Genomic DNA, 18481 nt, shown 5'->3' on the forward strand with positions numbered 1-18481 from the left:
TTTGTCGACAGCTCTGCCTCCTTTTCGACTGCCGGGACATTTAAACAATGGATGTATACAAGCAAATTCATGCTTTTCTCCTCGATGGAGAGCTTCCCCCGACTGAAGAACTGCGCCGTAAAAGAATGGCACCTAATTACAAACTGAAGGGTAACTACGAAAATGAATGTTGATCTTTTATTTATTTATTTATTTTTTTACTTTTATTTTTTATTTATTAATTTTTTTACTTTTATTTTTTAAAACCCTTTTCTCTCTCTCTCTCTATCTATATATATATAGATATAACAAAAAAATACAACTCTGTCATATATACCCTGTATATAGTTTTAAAAATTAATTTCAATTGAAGGTAAATGTACCATACTGGTGCAGATACATTATCCCAAATTTTATTAATATCTGTCAGACATTTTATTTTACTTTAGTCAGCAACTCTTTCAGCTTTTTACATTTTCATCTTGTACCAGACAACAGACTCTTCTACACTGGTCCCAGTATGCAGTGCATGCGCCTGGTAGTCATGTCAGAGGAGGACAGAAAGCCCATTTTGATGGAAAGCACAATAACCCTGGTACCGGGAACCACAATGGTGTCAGAGGTACCCGAAACAGAGTTGTTGCTGGCTATTACTGGCCAACATTGAACCAGGACATCAGTGAATGGGTATGGCCTTATTTCAGTTAACAAGATAAAGAACCTTGTCTTTACTTGCACACTTACATTTCAACATTAGTTTCTGTGTGTGTCTGTTTTTTTTTTTAAATTGTTATCAATTTACATCAACTGGTTTTTCGGTATCCTTGAAATATTTTTTGGGATATATCTTTCAGGTCAGATGCTGTCATCGCTGCCAGATGAATGACCCAATCAAGACTGTGGCACCAGCATTACATCCCATCAAGGTACATCTTAAGGCCTGTTCACCAATTTCATTTTCATGCTAATAAGCTTTTGTGCTGCAGGGTAGCTTTAAATTTTAATTTGATAAGTTCTGTGACCTACAGGTAAAAGAACCTTGGGAGGTGCTGGGCATGGATTTAACTGGACCACTCCCGGAAACACGTCTAGGGAACCAATATGTCCTGACAATGAACGATCTGTATACTAAGTGGGTGATTGCAGAACCTCTTAAGTCCAAGACTGCAGCTGAGGTCTCTGCAATCATGACCTCGAAGTTATACACGTTTGGCATGGTCAAGAAAATCATCACTGACCAAGGAAAGGAGTTTGTGAACCAGGTAAAACTTGTGAAAGTGTTATTCATGCCTTGATATGATATGATATGATGTATTTAGGCCAAGTTTGCTCATGTCACTGCAGCTCTGGAGCCACAGATTCGGTTGCCCTGCCAGTGAACTACTCCGCCTAGGCTGCACTGTCGAGCGCAGATCCACTGAGCGCCCAACACAGACAGCATCGTCAGAAGGAAAGTTGATAAAATAAATTAAAAATTTTGTATTGTTCATACATATGCGTACCGAACCGAAAGCACTGTATCGAACGGTTCAATATCGATACGAATATCGTTGCACCCCTAATATTTGCATATCATCAGATCCACCAACTGAGAGGAAGTTTCTCCTGGACCACTCATATGGGACTCCTGAATGGCAGATTGATCATCAGTATGTCCAGGAGCAAAGTGGCAGAAAGACTTGGACCCTCTTCAGTCCAGTCTGGTAAGGCGCATCTCTTTCTCTTTCTGTGTTTTTTCATCTGATAGAACATAATGGAGGCTGACATGTCGTCTTCTCATGGATGATGCTAACATGTCTATTTCAGGCTATATTGGTAGCTGAGAGACAGATACTCTTTCTGGACTCACTTCGCCCTGATGGTTTTGGAGATGATCTCTACCGAGCCATATTTAGGTTGACACTAAAGAAATGAAAAATAGTTCTGGCCTTGTTCAATGGCCAAGTGTGTTCTTTGGCTAGGTCGTCTAAAAGCAGCCTCGGTTTCAGGCTTAAAAGTTCAGGAGGGAACCTCGTTCTTAGGCTACTTCATGATAGGGATGCACCGATACTGGTATCCAGGCCCATACGGTTCAAATGAAATCGTATCCATATCTTTTGTTAACCAATACCATGAACAGATACTTGAAATGTGAAAATCGGTAAAAGTTTCACAGAAAATGTTTATTTTTCATCCAAATTTAGAATTTTTGGGTCATTTCTATTAATATACATAAAAAAAATCTTATTCACCGTTATTATTTGTAAAAAACACACAAAAAACCTGCCTTCCGATTCACTACATTTTCTGTGTGGTAGAAGTATCAGCACTGGTACTTGGTATCGCCAAAAACTCAGATCCAAGGATCTGACGGTTTGAAAAACGTATTGTTGCATCCCTACTTCATGAATTTTTGTATTAATGGCAAACATTTGATTTGAGTGTTATGTGTATTCTCTACAATGCCAGGAGAGTAGCAGCCTCTATTGACTCTGGATCCTGGATGGAGAAAACAGGAAGAGACCTTGAGGTATGTTTTTAATGCGAAAGTTTGAAAGCTCATCAGGTACAAAATAATGTGATTAAAAAACTAGCAGGTGCATGTCAGCTCTCTTCATTTAAGGACACATTTTTCTTTTTACAGTTCTTTCCTCAGCAGTTCAATGGAAATTGCTGCGGCATCTTTATGCTGATGGTGAGAATTTTTCTTTTCCTGCCATTACTTCAATATAACATTTAAACATGTTAAAGGTTTCTTTTACTTTACAGTATGCTCTCTGCATCAGCACCTCACCTCCACTATCGTTCACAGAGGACATGCCAGCAATTTGCCTGTGGTGGTGTATTCAGCTAATGGAGAGATTCTGCATTGAGGGGTATGGCTAGTATTATAGACAAACTGGCACCATCACAATCACAGTTTTCAAAGTTAGTATTAATTGCAGTTTTGGCTCCGGCAACACATCAGGTCAAGCAAATGTTTGTGAAAGTGGCTTAATGTAGTCACTTATAAACCCTGTGACTGAACACACAGAAGAGAGCAGCAGTACACAACGAGAGTCCATTCTGACTGGCATTGCTTTTTTTACGGCTTGGACAGAGATTCGCCTTCTGGACAGAAGAAGCATCCCTTCTCCTGGGAACTCTCCAGCCTGTCTTTAAGGCAGGGGCGGAGCGTGGGGGTGGTTTACTGGGCTTAAGCCCGGGTTGTTTTGTCAGAAGCCCGGGGTCTTTTGGAGTGTAATTTTTTCATAGTTAGATGCCTGGCTGACAACTGTATAAAACAAAAAGTACACACAATATTCGAAGCACATAGTGCACACTGTGGGAATTTACGACTGTGCGTGAATCCCCCCTGATATTGGTATGATCCGAGCTCAGGCACTAAGCGACTGAGCGAGGGGGCGGGGCAGCTGCTGCCTGTGAGTGCGCTGTTGGAGAAACGGAGCCAGCCATACTAAGGAGAGCTTAAGTTTGAGCAGGTACCAAAGCAAATCATTCGTACTGTACAAATAATGTAAATATGACGGTGCATCACGAAAGATTGATATCAAACTGATCACTTGACCCATGTTACGTTACTCGCTCTTCAAGTGAATCAACAAATGGCGAAATGAAAAGCTGAACAAATGCAATTTTTTTTATAGTCTTAGCTTACGTGTGTTTATTTCATATTTTCAGTTCTTACCCTCCCCGACTAAATCGGTTTCAGTTATGTACTGAAATATAAGAATGGACATTAGAGGCTTCTTTCAAAGAAAAAACTCAGGTAAATGTTATTTTATATATTATGCTTTGTATGTTGTTCAGTATATTTCTATGCAAAATCAGAAATCAGAATACTTTATTCATCCCGAGGGAAATTAGGGGTTACAGCAGGCAGCACGCTAATGGCGCATGCGCACTCACAAAGGAACCTTCTGACCAACTTTACACAAACATCACATTGGGGAGACATGTCAGAAAGGTAGGCTGATAGGAAAAAACAACGAAAATACACTACATGAGGTAAGAGGAGGAGAAAAAAAACTCCACTCAGACTGACCTCCTGGTGGGAGAACAGTTTGATAACAGAAAAACAAGGCTATGTCCACACGTACCCGGGTATTTTTGAAAACACAGATTTTTCTACGCGTTTGCACCTTTCGTCCACACGTAAACGGCGTTTTTGGTCACTGAAAACGGAGATTTTTAAAAACTCCGGGCAGGGTGGATATTTTCTAAAACTCCGTTTTTGCATTTACGTGTGGACAGAAAAACGGAGAAAACGCAGCGTCAAAGATGTGCACCTTTTTTGACGTCACACTGTGCGCCACGTTATTGTTTCGGTGAAATGAATTCCTACAATACTGTTACTGTTAATTGTACTCTCTGTGTAGCCGGTCTGGCCTTAAACTCTTATTGCCGTTAGTTCTCTGCGTTGTGTTGTGCAAATGACCAGAGGAGTCAGCTCTCACTTTGCCAGCTGGGTGGATTTATTCTCCCAGAACTGTTTAAAATAAAAACAAAACAGTACAGCAACTTCACTTTACTGGACTTCTGCATGAACACCTCTCCTCAGCGGGGCCTCTAGGCGACTGAGGAAAATAGCGCGCAGCTACAGGAAGTGACTTCGTGGGAAGTCAAAGGTCACACAAACAAAATAAAAGCTCCCAAAATATAAATACAGAAAATAAACATATTTAAATAAATACATAACCAATACTGACAAAGCAAGATAACACTGCAGGATGGATCTTTGGTGAAATATAAATTATTTTTTAATACACCCGTTACATCTGCAGTGTTTAAATGCTTACATATACACACAGTTACTGTCCCTCCACACATACGACTCGGTTCTGCTTCTATGCCCCAGCTTTGTTTACTTTTTCCCGCCGAGGCTTCTAGACTTCTGATTGGCCAACATTTCTACACGGTTAGGAATCTAGCGCCACCTGCTGCTTTGGCATGTTCATAGCAGCGTTTTCCTTCATTTCTGCCTTTACGTGTGGATGGGATTATTTTTTAAAACGAAAACGGAAAATCTCCGTTTTCAAAAATACCCGTGTACGTGTGGACGTAGCCCAAGAGGGATTTCAGTACACAGCAGAATATTCACATTTGTAACCAGATATTTACACTTTAGGGAGAAAACATAAAACATTTTTACTGTACAACATCAATTTAGAGTAAACTTTTGTTTTAGATAAATATTGAAATATATTTTGAATTAGTTAAATGTCAGAATAAAGAGAGACAGAGCTTTCTGTTTTTTATCACTTTCATCAAATTTAGGAGTACATGTACACTAAGTTTATTGTTAATTAATAAGAAACTCCAGACGATTCCATTCTGAGCTGAAGAAGCTTCTGATAGGTTAGTAGAGTCCATGTGAGTAAATTGGTGGCACAGCTGTGGATGCATATAAGGCAAAACACAGAGGCTGTTTCTGTGACATGGGAACATCAAGAGATGTCAACCAAAACACCAGGAGAAGAACTGTGGAGCTCCATAAGTGTGGCTCAATTTGAATACAATTTGGTGCCATTTACAATTAAGAAATACAGATAGTTTCTCTCTTTACTCTGAAAGTTAACAAATATGTTTTTTATATTTATCAATCTAAAAAAATAAACATTTAGTCTGATTTGATGTTACAATTAAAAAAGTGTTTGTGTTTTTATCTGAAGAGTTTGTAAATATCTGTATATTTGATGATTGTCAGCACAAAGAGAGAGAGGAACAGAGAGGGATGGAGAATGAGGACAGAACAGAGATGAACAAGAGCAGGTGAGACACACATGTTAATCAAATGGTCGTTTACCAAAAGTATCACCGTATCATAGGTCCTCATGTATCTCGTACCTCGTGTTTCTTTTTAGGTTTGTTATTTTTCAAATTCTATATTTATTAAGTTATGCAGCTTGTTTGCACAACAAGGCTAAATAATTATATAAACTTTTCTCAATCTAAATATTGTACTTTGGTAGAATTAAAAAATAAGTGTTGTGCAGGTCTATGATGATTTTTAGTGCTACTATCATCTAGTTCTGATTCTGGTTCTGTCTTGGTTAAGTCCTCAGTAGTCCTGATTTTGAACTGTTGTAGTCCTGTTTTAATTCCGGATCAGTTCTGGGTCTGGTTGAATTGGGGTTTAGTCCTCGTGTCTTGATACAGCCCCGACTTTGTTCTGCCTCGCTGCTTAATTAAAAAACTAGTTTAAGGTGTCCTGCATGTGTGATATATATTTTTCCCTATATGAAGTCATTCTTTTTTGAACAAAACTCAAAACAGAGCCTATTAATCTTTCAGTCATTTCTAACCCCCCCCAAAAAAATTTCCACATGCATACTACCCTTCAGGGCTAAGCCCCGGGTGGTTGAAATGTCTGGCTCCGCCTCTGCTTGTAGTACTCACCGTACTATAAGTACCGAGCTCGTACTCCGAAGCATGCGGTCGCTGGATTGGGACACAGCCTGAGAGCTCCTCGATCCCGGATCGTGAGACTGCCCTTCAGTTGTCCAGCTTGCTACAGTGAAGTTAATTGTACCAACGGCTGCCTCTGTTATTTCCCGGCAGGAGTACGGAAGAAGACACGGCACGGGAGTCAGGGGCGCGCACGGAGATTTATTGCGTAATATTTACATCACTGTAAATAAACGCAACTGCATTCATCGCACACAGTCCCGTGTTTTGGGCCCTATTTCCCCCACATCGCCACGGTCTGCCAGCGCAACCGTGACAGATAACTTCAAAGTCCTGCAAATGTAAAACTTTAAAAAGATCACAGCAGCTGAGGACACGTCGCTGTTGTATCGGGATTGTTTAACATTATTTAAAAGTAGGAATTTCAAAAATATCAACAAAGGGAAATTTCACACAGAAAAAGGGTAAAAAAAAAAAGCTATAAATCAACAACTTTGAAATAACCATGGTGGCGTTTGGAGTACACATTGCTGAGTTTACAAGGTGCACCTAAAGGTATCAAGAATTTCCTACCGTCGTCCGCACTTTCAAACGTACACCGCCATGTAGAGCCAGGGGGGGATTCTTATTAAAAGGTACAGCTGTCCGCGTCGGACACCTCCGGGATGGACTTTTCCAGAAATGACAGCGTGTCTGATCCCATTGCGACAGGCTGTCCACTCCAGATGTGGACTGCCAGTCAAGCAGTTTATCTTCCTAACCAGAGACCTTTGCATTCTTAAGCTCTTAACCGCTGCTCCGGATCAAAGCATTACGCTCTGTTGCGTCACTCGGTGACATCACAGTGAGCGAACGCTGCCTTTGATCCAAAAGGTATAAATAGCCTGCTACACCCGCCTACTGACAGAACCTGCCAGCTTCATACTGCGGTCACATTGTTTTGCCCAGGTGTAAAACTTTAGATATATTTGTGAAAAAATGGTTTCGGATTCGTCTTCGTCGTTTTATGACAGTGATGAGGGTTTACAAACGAACGCCCTCATTCAAAGTAAAACATGTAAATACATGGTATATAAGCTCCTCGGACAAGGAAGCTTTGGGAGAGTGGTGGAATGTGTAAAATTAGACACTTTTGAAAGGGTAGCAGTCAAGGCAGCTAAAAGGGAATACAACAAGTTTGCTTGGAAAGAGGCCGCTGCTGTAAAAGAACTGAGTGTTCTGGATAGGGATCGGTGCAATTTGGTAAAGTACTACGAAGTTTTCGAGTACAAACATCGCACCTTCATTTCAATGGAAATGCTAGACATTAGTCTGCATGATTTCGTGACTAAAAGGTCTCGCGGTCCACTGGATCTCTGTGGTATTCGGGTCATTTTAAAGCAGATGTTTGTGGCTCTTACCGCTCTGAAGAGCAGAGGTATGATGCATGCAGACATCAAACCTGATAATATCATGCTTGTAAATCAGTCTCAACAGCCATATAAAGTTAAACTTATTGATTTTGGTTTTGCCACAAGTCCTGCAAAAATTCCACCTGGCACTATTATTCAGGCCCTTAGTTACAGGGCCCCTGAGGTCATGTTGGACATACCGGTGACTGAATCGGCAGACATGTGGACTCTCGGTTGTGTCGCAGCTTTTCTATACTTGGGCCACCACCTGTTTTTCAACAGGTGTGAATATCAAATGATGCAAGGTTTTGTTCACATGCTTGGTCAGCCTAGTAAACGCATGTTACAGGAAGGGAAGTACAGTACGAAATATTTCTGGATGAGGAAAGGGATAATAGAACGCACATGGGTACTGAAGACACCAGCTCAGTATTCAGCATCTACAGGCACTGTGATCAAACAAAGTACAACAATCACAGACAAATATGCATGCATAGATGATTTAGCCAAACACCACCCACAGCCAAACACAGAATCCAAAGTGAAAGACACAGCGGCATTTTTAAGCCTGCTCAAATGGATGCTGTGTGTGGATCCTGTAAAAAGAATCACACCTGTTGAGGGTCTGGGACATCGTTTCATTACAATGAAACATCTTCCTGAGGACCCTGCAGTAGATTGCTACACCAAGTCATCCTGCACGAGCATGGAAGTGTGCCCACTCCTCAGTCTAGAAAATGAAATCGACAGCTTTGTTACCACCAGTGAAATCAAAAGGAACAGCCAACAGAGCGGTGGGAGATCTAGACGGGCTTCCACTTTTAACAACTGTGTGAATGCAGCTAAAATCCAAAGAAACCGACAGAGAAGAGCAGCTGCACGCAAAAAGAATCTGCCTGCATTTCGCAGGTTGGCATGGCAAGAAGAAGATGACAAGTCTTGTAGTCTGGATGTCAAAGAAAAGCCTGGGATGACCCAGATACAGCTGGTAGGATCTTCCTCTGAATCCAGTGATTTAGATTCTAGCACAGAAAGTACAGACAGCAGCAGGGGCGGAGCGTGGGGGTGGTTTACTGGGCTTAAGCCCGGGTTGTTTTGTCAGAAGCCCGGGGTCTTTTGGAGTGTAATTTTTTCATAGTTAGATGCCTGGCTGACAACTGTATAAAACAAAAAGTGCAAGCAATATTCGAAGCACATAGTGCACACTGTGGGAATTTACGACTGTGCGTGAATCCCCCCTGATATTGGTATGATCCGAGCTCAGACACTAAGCGACTAAGCGGGGCAGCTGCTGCCTGTGAGTGCGCTGTTGGAGAAACGGAGCCAGCCATACTAAGGAGAGCTTAAGTTTGAGCAGGTACCAAAGCAAATCATTCGTACTGTACAAATAATGTAAATATGACGGTGCATCACGAAAGATTGATATCAAACTGATCACTTGACCCATGTTACGTTACTCGCTCTTCAAGTGAATCAACAAATGGCGAAATGAAAAGCCGAACAAATGCTATTTTTTTTATAGTCTTAGCTTACGTGTGTTTATTTCATATTTTCAGTTCTTACCCTCCCCGACTAAATCGGTTTCAGTTATGTACTGAAATATAAGAATGGACATTAGAGGCTTCTTTCAAAGAAAAAACTCAGGTAAATGTTATTTTATATATTATGCTTTGTATGTTGTTCAGTATATTTCTATGCAAAACAAGGCTATGTCCACACGTACCCGGGTATTTTTGAAAACACAGATTTTTCTACGCGTTTGCACCTTTCGTCCACACGTAAACGGCGTTTTTGGTCACTGAAAACGGAGATTTTTAAAAACTCCGGGCAGGGTGGATATTTTCTAAAACTCCGTTTTTGCATTTACGTGTGGACAGAAAAACGGAGAAAACGCAGCGTCAAAGATGTGCACCTTTTTTGACGTCACACTGTGCGCCACGTTATTGTTTCGGTGAAATGAATTCCTACAATACTGTTACTGTTAATTGTACTCTCTGTGTAGCCGGTCTGGCCTTAAACTCTTATTGCCGTTAGTTCTCTGCGTTGTGTTGTGCAAATGACCAGAGGAGTCAGCTCTCACTTTGCCAGCTGGGTGGATTTATTCTCCCAGAACTGTTTAAAATAAAAACAAAACAGTACAGCAACTTCACTTTACTGGACTTCTGCATGAACACCTCTCCTCAGCGGGGCCTCTAGGCGACTGAGGAAAATAGCGCGCAGCTACAGGAAGTGACTTCGTGGGAAGTCAAAGGTCACACAAACAAAATAAAAGCTCCCAAAATATAAATACAGAAAATAAACATATTTAAATAAATACATAACCAATACTGACAAAGCAAGATAACACTGCAGGATGGATCTTTGGTGAAATATAAATAATTTTTTAATACACCCGTTACATCTGCAGTGTTTAAATGCTTACATATACACACAGTTACTGTCCCTCCACACATACGACTCGGTTCTGCTTCTATGCCCCAGCTTTGTTTACTTTTTCCTCCGAGGCTTCTAGACTTCTGATTGGCCAACATTTCTACACGGTTAGGAATATAGCGCCACCTGCTGCTTTGGCATGTTCATAGCAGCGTTTTCCTTCATTTCTGCCTTTACGTGTGTACGGGATTATTTTTTAAAACGAAAACGGAAAATCTCCGTTTTCAAAAATACCCGTGTACGTGTGGACGTAGCCCAAGAGGGATTTCAGTACACAGCAGGATATTCACATTTGTAACCAGATATTTACACTTTAGGGAGAAAACATAAAACATTTTTACTGTACAACATCAATTTAGAGTAAACTTTTGTTTTAGATAAATATTGAAATATATTTTGAATTAGTTAAATGTCAGAATAAAGAGAGACAGAGCTTTCTGTTTTTTATCACTTTCATCAAATTTAGGAGTACATGTACACTAAGTTTATTGTTAATTAATAAGAAACTCCAGACGATTCCATTCTGAGCTGAAGAAGCTTCTGATAGGTTAGTAGAGTCCATGTGAGTAAATTGGTGGCACAGCTGTGGATGCATATAAGGCAAAACACAGAGGCTGTTTCTGTGACATGGGAACATCAAGAGATGTCAACCAAAACACCAGGAGAAGAACTGTGGAGCTCCATAAGTGTGGCTCAATTTGAATACAATTTGGTGCCATTTGCAATTAAAAAATACAGATAGTTTCTCTCTTTACTCTGAAAGTTAACAAATATGTTTTTTATATTTATCAATCTAAAAAAATAAACATTTAGTCTGATTTGATGTTACAATTAAAAAAGTGTTTGTGTTTTTATCTGAAGAGTTTGTAAATATCTGTATATTTGATGATTGTCAGCACAAAGAGAGAGAGGAACAGAGAGGGATGGAGAATGAGGACAGAACAGAGATGAACAAGAGCAGGTGAGACACACATGTTAGTTAGTGATGGGATTTCCGGCTCTTTTTAGAGATCCGGCTCTTTCAGTTCGACTCACTAATAAGAGCCGGCTCTTTCGGCTCCGAACCGGCTCTTCAGGTTGTTTTGTTGCTTTAATTAATTTATTAACAATAATATAAAATTATGCACAAAAGGAATTACTAACATAAAAACAAGTGGTTTTATTTATATATGTTTATATATAAATATATGCGGTGGCCCCTAGAGACAAAACACGTACAAACTCCAAAACACATTTCTAGCATGAACTGAACTTCCAAAGCAGAGCTACTAGATCACTTAAATTACACAATTGAAAGCATGTGTGTATTGTTTGTGTATTTATACACAGGCACTCATATATATATTCAAATAATTTAAAAAAAAGTTCATTTACCTGTTATTACCACACACCAAATCCGGTCGTTGGTACTTGCTGGCTTGTGTAGCCACAGGATAACAAAGGCTCAACACTGCGCCCAGCATCCTGGAGCACTTCTGTTGTCTTTTGTACGTGTTTTGAGTTTTTATGTGCTTCTGAGTTTTTAATATGCTTCTGAGTTTTTACGTGCTTCGGAGTTTGTACGTGTTTTTACGTGTTTTGGAGTTTTTACGTGTTTTGGAGTTTGTACGTGTTTTTACGTGTTTTGGAGTTTGTACATGTTTTTACGTGTTTTGGAGTTTGTACATGCTTCAGAGTTCGTACGTGATTTGAAGTTTGTATGTGCTTTGTCTCTAGGGGCCACCGTAAATATACTTTTATTTATTCACTCCACATAAAATGTAATAAATAAATCATATAATACAAAAATCAACTATTCACATTTCAAGTTTTAACTATTTAAATTTTCAGCTTTTTCCTTTCACAAATTTAAAGTGAAAAGAACACAAAACACTGCAAACCACAACACAATTAAATATAAATTATAATATGAAAACTAAAAGAACATGCATATTCTCTGTCATATGGACCTGCATGAATAAACTTTCTCAATCCTTTATCATCTGCAACTGAAAACAGTTGTGGATGATTACTATACCTTTCTAATGTTGTTGTCCCTGCCTCTCTTTCTCTCTCTCCGGCTCTGTTCCTGTGCTACTGAGTGTAACTACCGCCCCTCCCCCCTCTGCCCAGCGTAAATTAGCACAAGGCTCGCGTGCAGAGTGAAGCGGGAAAAAAAGTGCGAGAGAGAGGCTGAGAGAAAGAAAAAAAAAAAACCCCACGTGACGGCTCGCGTCGTTCACGTCGAAGAGCCGGCTCTAAGAGCCATTTCGTTCGCGAACGACCCATCACTAATTAGTTAAATGGTCGTTTACCAAAAGTATCACCGTATCACAGGTCCTCATGTATCTCGTACCTAGTGTTTCTTTTTAGGTTTGTTATTTTTCAAATTCTATATTTATTAAGTTCTGCAGCTTGTTTGCACAACAAGGCTAAATAATTATATAAACTTTTCTCAATCTAAATATTGTACTTTGGTAGAATTAAAAAATAAGTGTTGTGCGGGTCTATGATGATTTTTAGTGCTACTATCATCTAGTTCTGATTCTGGTTCTGTCTTGGTTAAGTCCTCAGTAGTCCTGATTTTGAACTGTTGTAGTCCTGTTTTAATTCCGGATCAGTTCTGGGTTTGGTTGAATTGGGGTTTAGTCCTCGTGTCTTGATACAGCCCCGACTTTGTTCTGCCTCGCTGCTTAATTAAAAAACTAGTTTAAGGTGTCCTGCACATGTGACATATATTTTTCCCTATATGAAGTCATTCTTTTTTGAACAAAACTCAAAAGGCCCTCCAAGGTATGGAGGCCTATCTCCCCCTACCACCACTTCCCCTGCCAGTGGCGGACTCCCTCAGACATCGGTGCGTTGGTGGTTCTTTGTGTCCGGGGATGGGCGTCCAGGTACACACCGGCTCACTCCTTGGCGGCCGCTTATCGGGGCCTGGAGCCTGGGGCTCGCTCGGGCCACTTCGGAGGTGGGGTGCCCCCGGCCTCTCGGCCTGGGGCTCGGTCACTCAGGCACGGCTGGCTGCCGGCGGAGCTCACGGGCGCGTCACTGCAACTCCCCCTGGCTTCTGCTCCGCGGCTGCTGAGTGAGCCCTCATCTGGGACTCTCCTCAGCTCTTTCTGGGACAGTGGCGCGGCTGCCCCTCTGTTGGTCTTCCTTGGTCTCTTGTGTTCTGGGGGCCTCTGGATGTCTGGAGTTTTGATCTCCTCCATACCTGCTTCATGCCCTGGAGGACGGGGCTGTGGCCCCCCCACACCCTCTAGCAGATCATTACATGAAGGAACCTTTTAAAAAACAAAAAACAAGCGCGTCCATGCTCACAGGTGTACACACGGGTGATCACACCCACAAACTACACCCTTTTTGGCTCCTACCTCAAAGCACACTGTGTTCTGTTGATCTTATGTGCTGCACAATAACGTTTAACATTTAGTATTTACTGTCATATTCCCATATATCATTGTGATGTTGTTTATTCTATTACTCTTGTTCTCTTCTGCTTGCTTTCTTTTTTCTTTCTCAGCAGGTGACCCAGGTGATTGATATATGCATTTTTTTTTCTTTTTTTCTTCTTTTTTCTTTTTTTCTGATCATTCTGTTGGTTTTTGTCTTTTGCCCTTCTCCCCCGTCCCTCTTCTCAGCTGTTTCTCTTTCCCTCTTTCTTTCTCCCCTTCTTTCCCCCAGTCAAGTCTGTCCCGTATTCAGTAAGTGAAAATAAAATAAACAATAAAAGGTGAATCAAATGGACCATTACGGCAAGGCTGGGATGGTCAATTTGGTAAAGTAAATCCGTTGGGCATCTTTCTTTGCCTTTAGACAACAATTCTGATGGCAAAAGAGCCAAACGGGACAGGCCAAAAAAACAAAAAAAAAAAACAAAACTCAAAACAGAGCCAATGAATCTTTCAGTCATTTCTACTCCCCCCCCCCCCCCCCCCCCCCCTAAAAAAAAAAAATCCCACATGCATACTACCCTTCAGGGCTAAGCCCCGGGTGTTTCAAATGTCTGGCTCCGCCTCTGCTTTAGGGTACCAAAGGCGACCTCCTCCAAGCCTTCACCAAGTCTAATTAGACAGGTGAGAGAGGACAACAATGAGAAAACCATTTGTAGAATATAACCACAGAACTGTTGAGACTATTCATCACAATGCAGGTTTACATACATGGTGGTAATCTTCATTTCCATGTAATGTGATAATCATGTTTTCCATTAAAGGCTGAGGCTGACAGGTGCCCTATACTGGAGGTAATCTCTTTATTTTCCCTTTTATTTAAATTGTTGATGTAACTGAATTAGTAATTATAATCACAGGCAGCACCATCAGGGCAGAAAGAGGCATTATTCAGTAGTGATATCGATTCATTAAAATCCTGAATCGATTTTTTTATATAAATGTATTTTGCCCAAAGTTCCAGAATCTCAGGTGAAACGTCACAAAATTTTGACAACCACCAAACATTTAAAACCGTAAATGAGAGCAGGTACACGGCTTCTGCACAAAGACGTAAACACAGAGCGCGGACCCGCAGATCAGAATCAGTGACACGTCGCCTTTCTCACCCGACGGCACGGACACGGTCGGGGCTGAAAGCCGACAGCTCGCTGACTCTGATGTTTCATAAGTTGATTAATGATTTTCTTTTGTTTTTGATGTGCTGCAGAATATTTTTATAACATCCAGAACAGGAAAACCACCTTCATGTTTTTCTGTTTTATCTTCAGCTGCTTTGACACAAAGGCCTCTGCTGTGACGCTCACACCTTTGATAAAGTCTTGCGAGTGTTAGCTTCCTTTTTATAGATACAAAAAGATGTAAATGTACTGATCTGAATTATAATATTTCTGACTGTCTGAGGCAAAATTTCCCAGATTCAAATCGAATCGAATCGATTCTAGAAATCAGTGACGATACCCAGCCCTAAATGTAATGTATGTTCAGTCCTCATATTTCTGAAACTTGGTGGACAGATTTTGTATTTTCATTATTGTTGCCTGACCCATATTTTACAGTTACCAGCATGTGTCCTCATCGACATATTGGAAGAGGTTGTTCTACACGAAGGGGACACAGCCTTCAAACTGGCTCTGGCGTGCTCCATGTTCAGAGACCTTGTGTCTACTGAATATTTCAGAAGACGGGCACACTTCAGGGGGCTTCACAGTAAGGGCTTCAGTAAATTATGAAATTATATGTACATTTTTTTTGCTGTTGTCACATGTTTTTCACTGGCAGAATGTAAATGTTTGTGTTTTTGTTTTTTGCTTGTGCTTTACACAGGCATCTGCACATGGAGCAGCTTCTCGGAAAAGTACAGAGAACAGTACTTTAACATGTACACAACTGAGATCTGCCTTCAATGGCGAGATCAGTACAAACACTGCCCCGAGGTATACAACACTGTATAATCTTATATTGCTGTCATTACAAACAATGAACATCTCACTGGTGCATGACATGATGAAAACCATACCTTGGAGCCAATTCTTCTCTCTGTTTGATTTTTGTTTTTTTGTATTACAGGATATGTTGGCACAGGTAAAAGAGGACAACCACGGGCATTTTATTCGGTGGCCCCTAGAGACAAAGCACGTACAAACTCCAAAGCACATTCCTAGAGTTAACTGAACTTCCAAACAGAGCTACTAGATCACTTAAATTACACAATTGAAAGCATGTGTGTATTGTTTGTGTATTTATACACAAGCACTCAAATAATTTAAAAAAAAGTTCATGTACCTGTTACTACCACACACCAAATCAGGTCGTTGGTACTTGCTGGCTTGTGTAGCCACTAGGTAACAAAAGCTCAACACTGCGCCCAGCATCCTGGAGCACTTCTGTTGTGTTTTGTACGTGTTTTGGAGTTTTTACGTGTTTTGGAGTTTTTACGTGTTTTTACGTGTTTTGAAGTTTGTACGTGCTTCGTCTGTAGGGGCCATCGTAAATATACTTTTATTTATTCACTCCACATAAAATGTAATAAATAAATCATATAATACAAAAACCAGCTATTCACATTTCAACTTTTAACTATTTAAAACTATTTAAACTATTTTTCTGCTTTTTCGTTTTAAACAAATTTAAAGTGAAACACAAAACACTGCAAACCACAACACAATTAAATATAAATTATAATATGAAAACAAAAAGAAGACATATTCTCTGTCATATGGGCCTGCATGAATAAACTTTCTGAATCCTTTATCATCTGCAACTGAAAATAGTTTTGATTTGATTTGATTTGATTGATTAGCATTCAAATATCTCAGTGAAGACAGAACAAAGATCTACCACAAAGCAAGAAAGCACGAGACAAGGCTAATCAAAAGGTATTGGCTGAAGCATTTGCTTATTACGCCAACCCTTTTAACAAAAGATCTTTTTGCATGCAGCTCCTGTACACAGGGCTCGAAGCAAATAATAAAACAAAGCAAAAACAAAACAAACAAACAAACAAGAAAAACAAAAAAACTTTCCACCTTAGATAAGTAACTACATCAAAGCAAAAGAATCAAGAGTTTGGTTTTTTGTTGTTTGTTTTTTGTGGACGATTACTATACCTTTCTAATGTGACGTTGTTGTCCTTGGCTCTCTTTGTCTCGTCTGTGCTACTGTCAGTGTAACTACCCCCTAACCCTCTGCCCAGGGCAAAGCAGGGTTTTAATAGTTTTGCAATTTTCATTAGTTTTTATTTTTATTTAGTTTTGACTTCAGATTTTCAATTTTATATCAGTTTTAATTAGTTTTTACCAGTTGTTTGCTAGTTTAGTTTTAATTTTTTTGAAAATCCTTAGTTTCAGTTTAGTTTTGATTAGTTTCAGTTATAGTTTTAGTTGTGTTTGCAATAATTAAGTGTAACAAAATCCCAGTTTCATCATATCAGTCATGCTCTTCTGCTTATCCTTGGGTATGTTGCTATTCCAGCTACCATACCCTGCACCCTGCACAGGTCGCCTGTCTGTCGCAGGGCTAACACGCAGAGACAGACAACTCACATTCCCACCTATGGGTTCTTTAAATAAATAAATAAACAAAGGCAGATGAACAACCATTGATACCAGGCAACTATAAAATTTATATCTTGGCCCCAATGAGACTATTAACTCTTGCAGCACCGGGTGTTCGTAATTTTGGTTCAAGTGAATTGATAAACTTTGTGAAGGCAATTGACTCACACAGTTATGTAGATGTCCCCGTCCTGTTGTCTCGGGATGCATCACGCTGCCTTGCCTGGGTTAGCTTCTGTTTTCTGGGATGAGGGTTGAGTGTGCTCCCTTACCTTCTGAAGGTAAGCTAGGTTAGCCTTCTTGTGTGAACTTTTCAAGTGCACTTTAAGGTTTGTGGGATTTTTTTCCCTTTAGAAATGTCCCTCATAATTTGTCATTTGTCATTTGCTGTGTCTCATAATGAGACACAGCAAGAAAAAATCTGGAAACTAAACTTCATTTTCACCCTTAACTATTGTAGGACACGCACACATCAATGAAAACTAAACACATTTTTGCTATAAATTCAGTTAATTTTAGTTAGTTTTGTGAACACTCATTACAGTTTTAGTTAGTTTTCCTTTTTTTGTTTTTATTTTTATTTCCGTTAACGAAAATGTTTTTTCACTTCTAGTTTTCATTATTTCGTTAGTTTTTGTTAACGATAATAACCTTGGCACACAGCACAAGGCTCGCACGCGGAGTGAAGCGGGAAAAAAGTGCGAGAGAGAGGGTGAGAGAAAGAAAAAAAAAAACAACAACCCACGGCTCGCGATAAGGAGCCGGCTCACGTCGTTCACGTCAGAGATCCGTGTGTTTTGTCTCGCGTCAATTATATCGTCAGTTATATCGTTATCGCAAATTTTCAAATATATATCGTGATAAATATTTTTGACCATATCGCCCTGCTCTAATTCAGAATGAGAGATTCTGAAGTGTGATGGAAAAACTGGTAATTACAAGAATGGAAAGGCAAATAGAGATCACAAAACGTCCACAGTTCCTTCCAGATCCAGATGAACACAGTGAACAAATTCAGTTTTTAATTTCTTCACAACATGCAGCCAATACACACACAGAAATCCCAGAAACGGCTGCAGCCGTCGCAGACTGCGACAGTCTACGGTGCAGTGCAGCAGAAGTCTGTGTTTGAGAATCTGGGACTGAAAATGAGCTCTGAAGCTCTTAATGTTGACTTAATGCAGAGCAGCACAAACACACTCCCTCCCTCACCACCTCACAGGGTCACACTGATCGTTGTAACAACCACCAACACACGCTCAGTCCGTCCATTTCATATGCACCGGCAGACACAACCCAC

General features: G+C 40.2%; 2 protein-coding genes across 7 annotated transcripts in view; one reads left to right on the forward strand and one right to left on the reverse strand.

Moving 5' to 3' along the window:
* The window catches only part of enpp2 (ectonucleotide pyrophosphatase/phosphodiesterase 2), a 75094-nt gene that overhangs the window by 54156 nt on the left and 2457 nt on the right, over positions 1-18481 (reverse strand). The gene's annotated exons all lie outside the window — the stretch shown is intronic.
* On the forward strand, positions 378-17340 carry LOC309716921 (uncharacterized protein). 5 transcript variants are annotated; one of them, XM_082551072.1, is made up of 7 exons: positions 378-666; positions 834-905; positions 1008-1682; positions 2428-2488; positions 2603-2653; positions 2728-2834; positions 3640-3779. In XM_082551072.1, exons 3-7 carry the CDS (start codon positions 1474-1476, stop codon positions 3686-3688), a joined length of 477 nt encoding a protein of 158 aa, XP_082407198.1. In that variant the 5' UTR covers positions 378-666; positions 834-905; positions 1008-1473; the 3' UTR covers positions 3689-3779. The 5 variants fall into 5 exon arrangements, 2 of the variants coding, with proteins under 2 accessions (XP_082407198.1, XP_082407197.1); XR_014279542.1 differs by lacking the exons at positions 378-666; positions 834-905; positions 1008-1682; ... (1 more) ...; positions 2603-2653; positions 2728-2834 and adding exons at positions 2860-3440; positions 5666-5730; positions 9314-9401; positions 11087-11151; positions 15184-17340 and having other exon boundaries at positions 3640-3727; XM_082551071.1 differs by lacking the exons at positions 378-666; positions 834-905; positions 1008-1682; ... (2 more) ...; positions 2728-2834; positions 3640-3779 and adding exons at positions 13388-13876; positions 14200-14248; positions 14389-14418; ... (1 more) ...; positions 15452-15561; positions 15695-17340.

This window comes from Aulonocara stuartgranti, assembly GCF_965226115.1.
Source record: "Aulonocara stuartgranti genome assembly, chromosome: 11".
Taxonomy (NCBI): Eukaryota; Metazoa; Chordata; class Actinopteri; order Cichliformes; family Cichlidae; genus Aulonocara; species Aulonocara stuartgranti.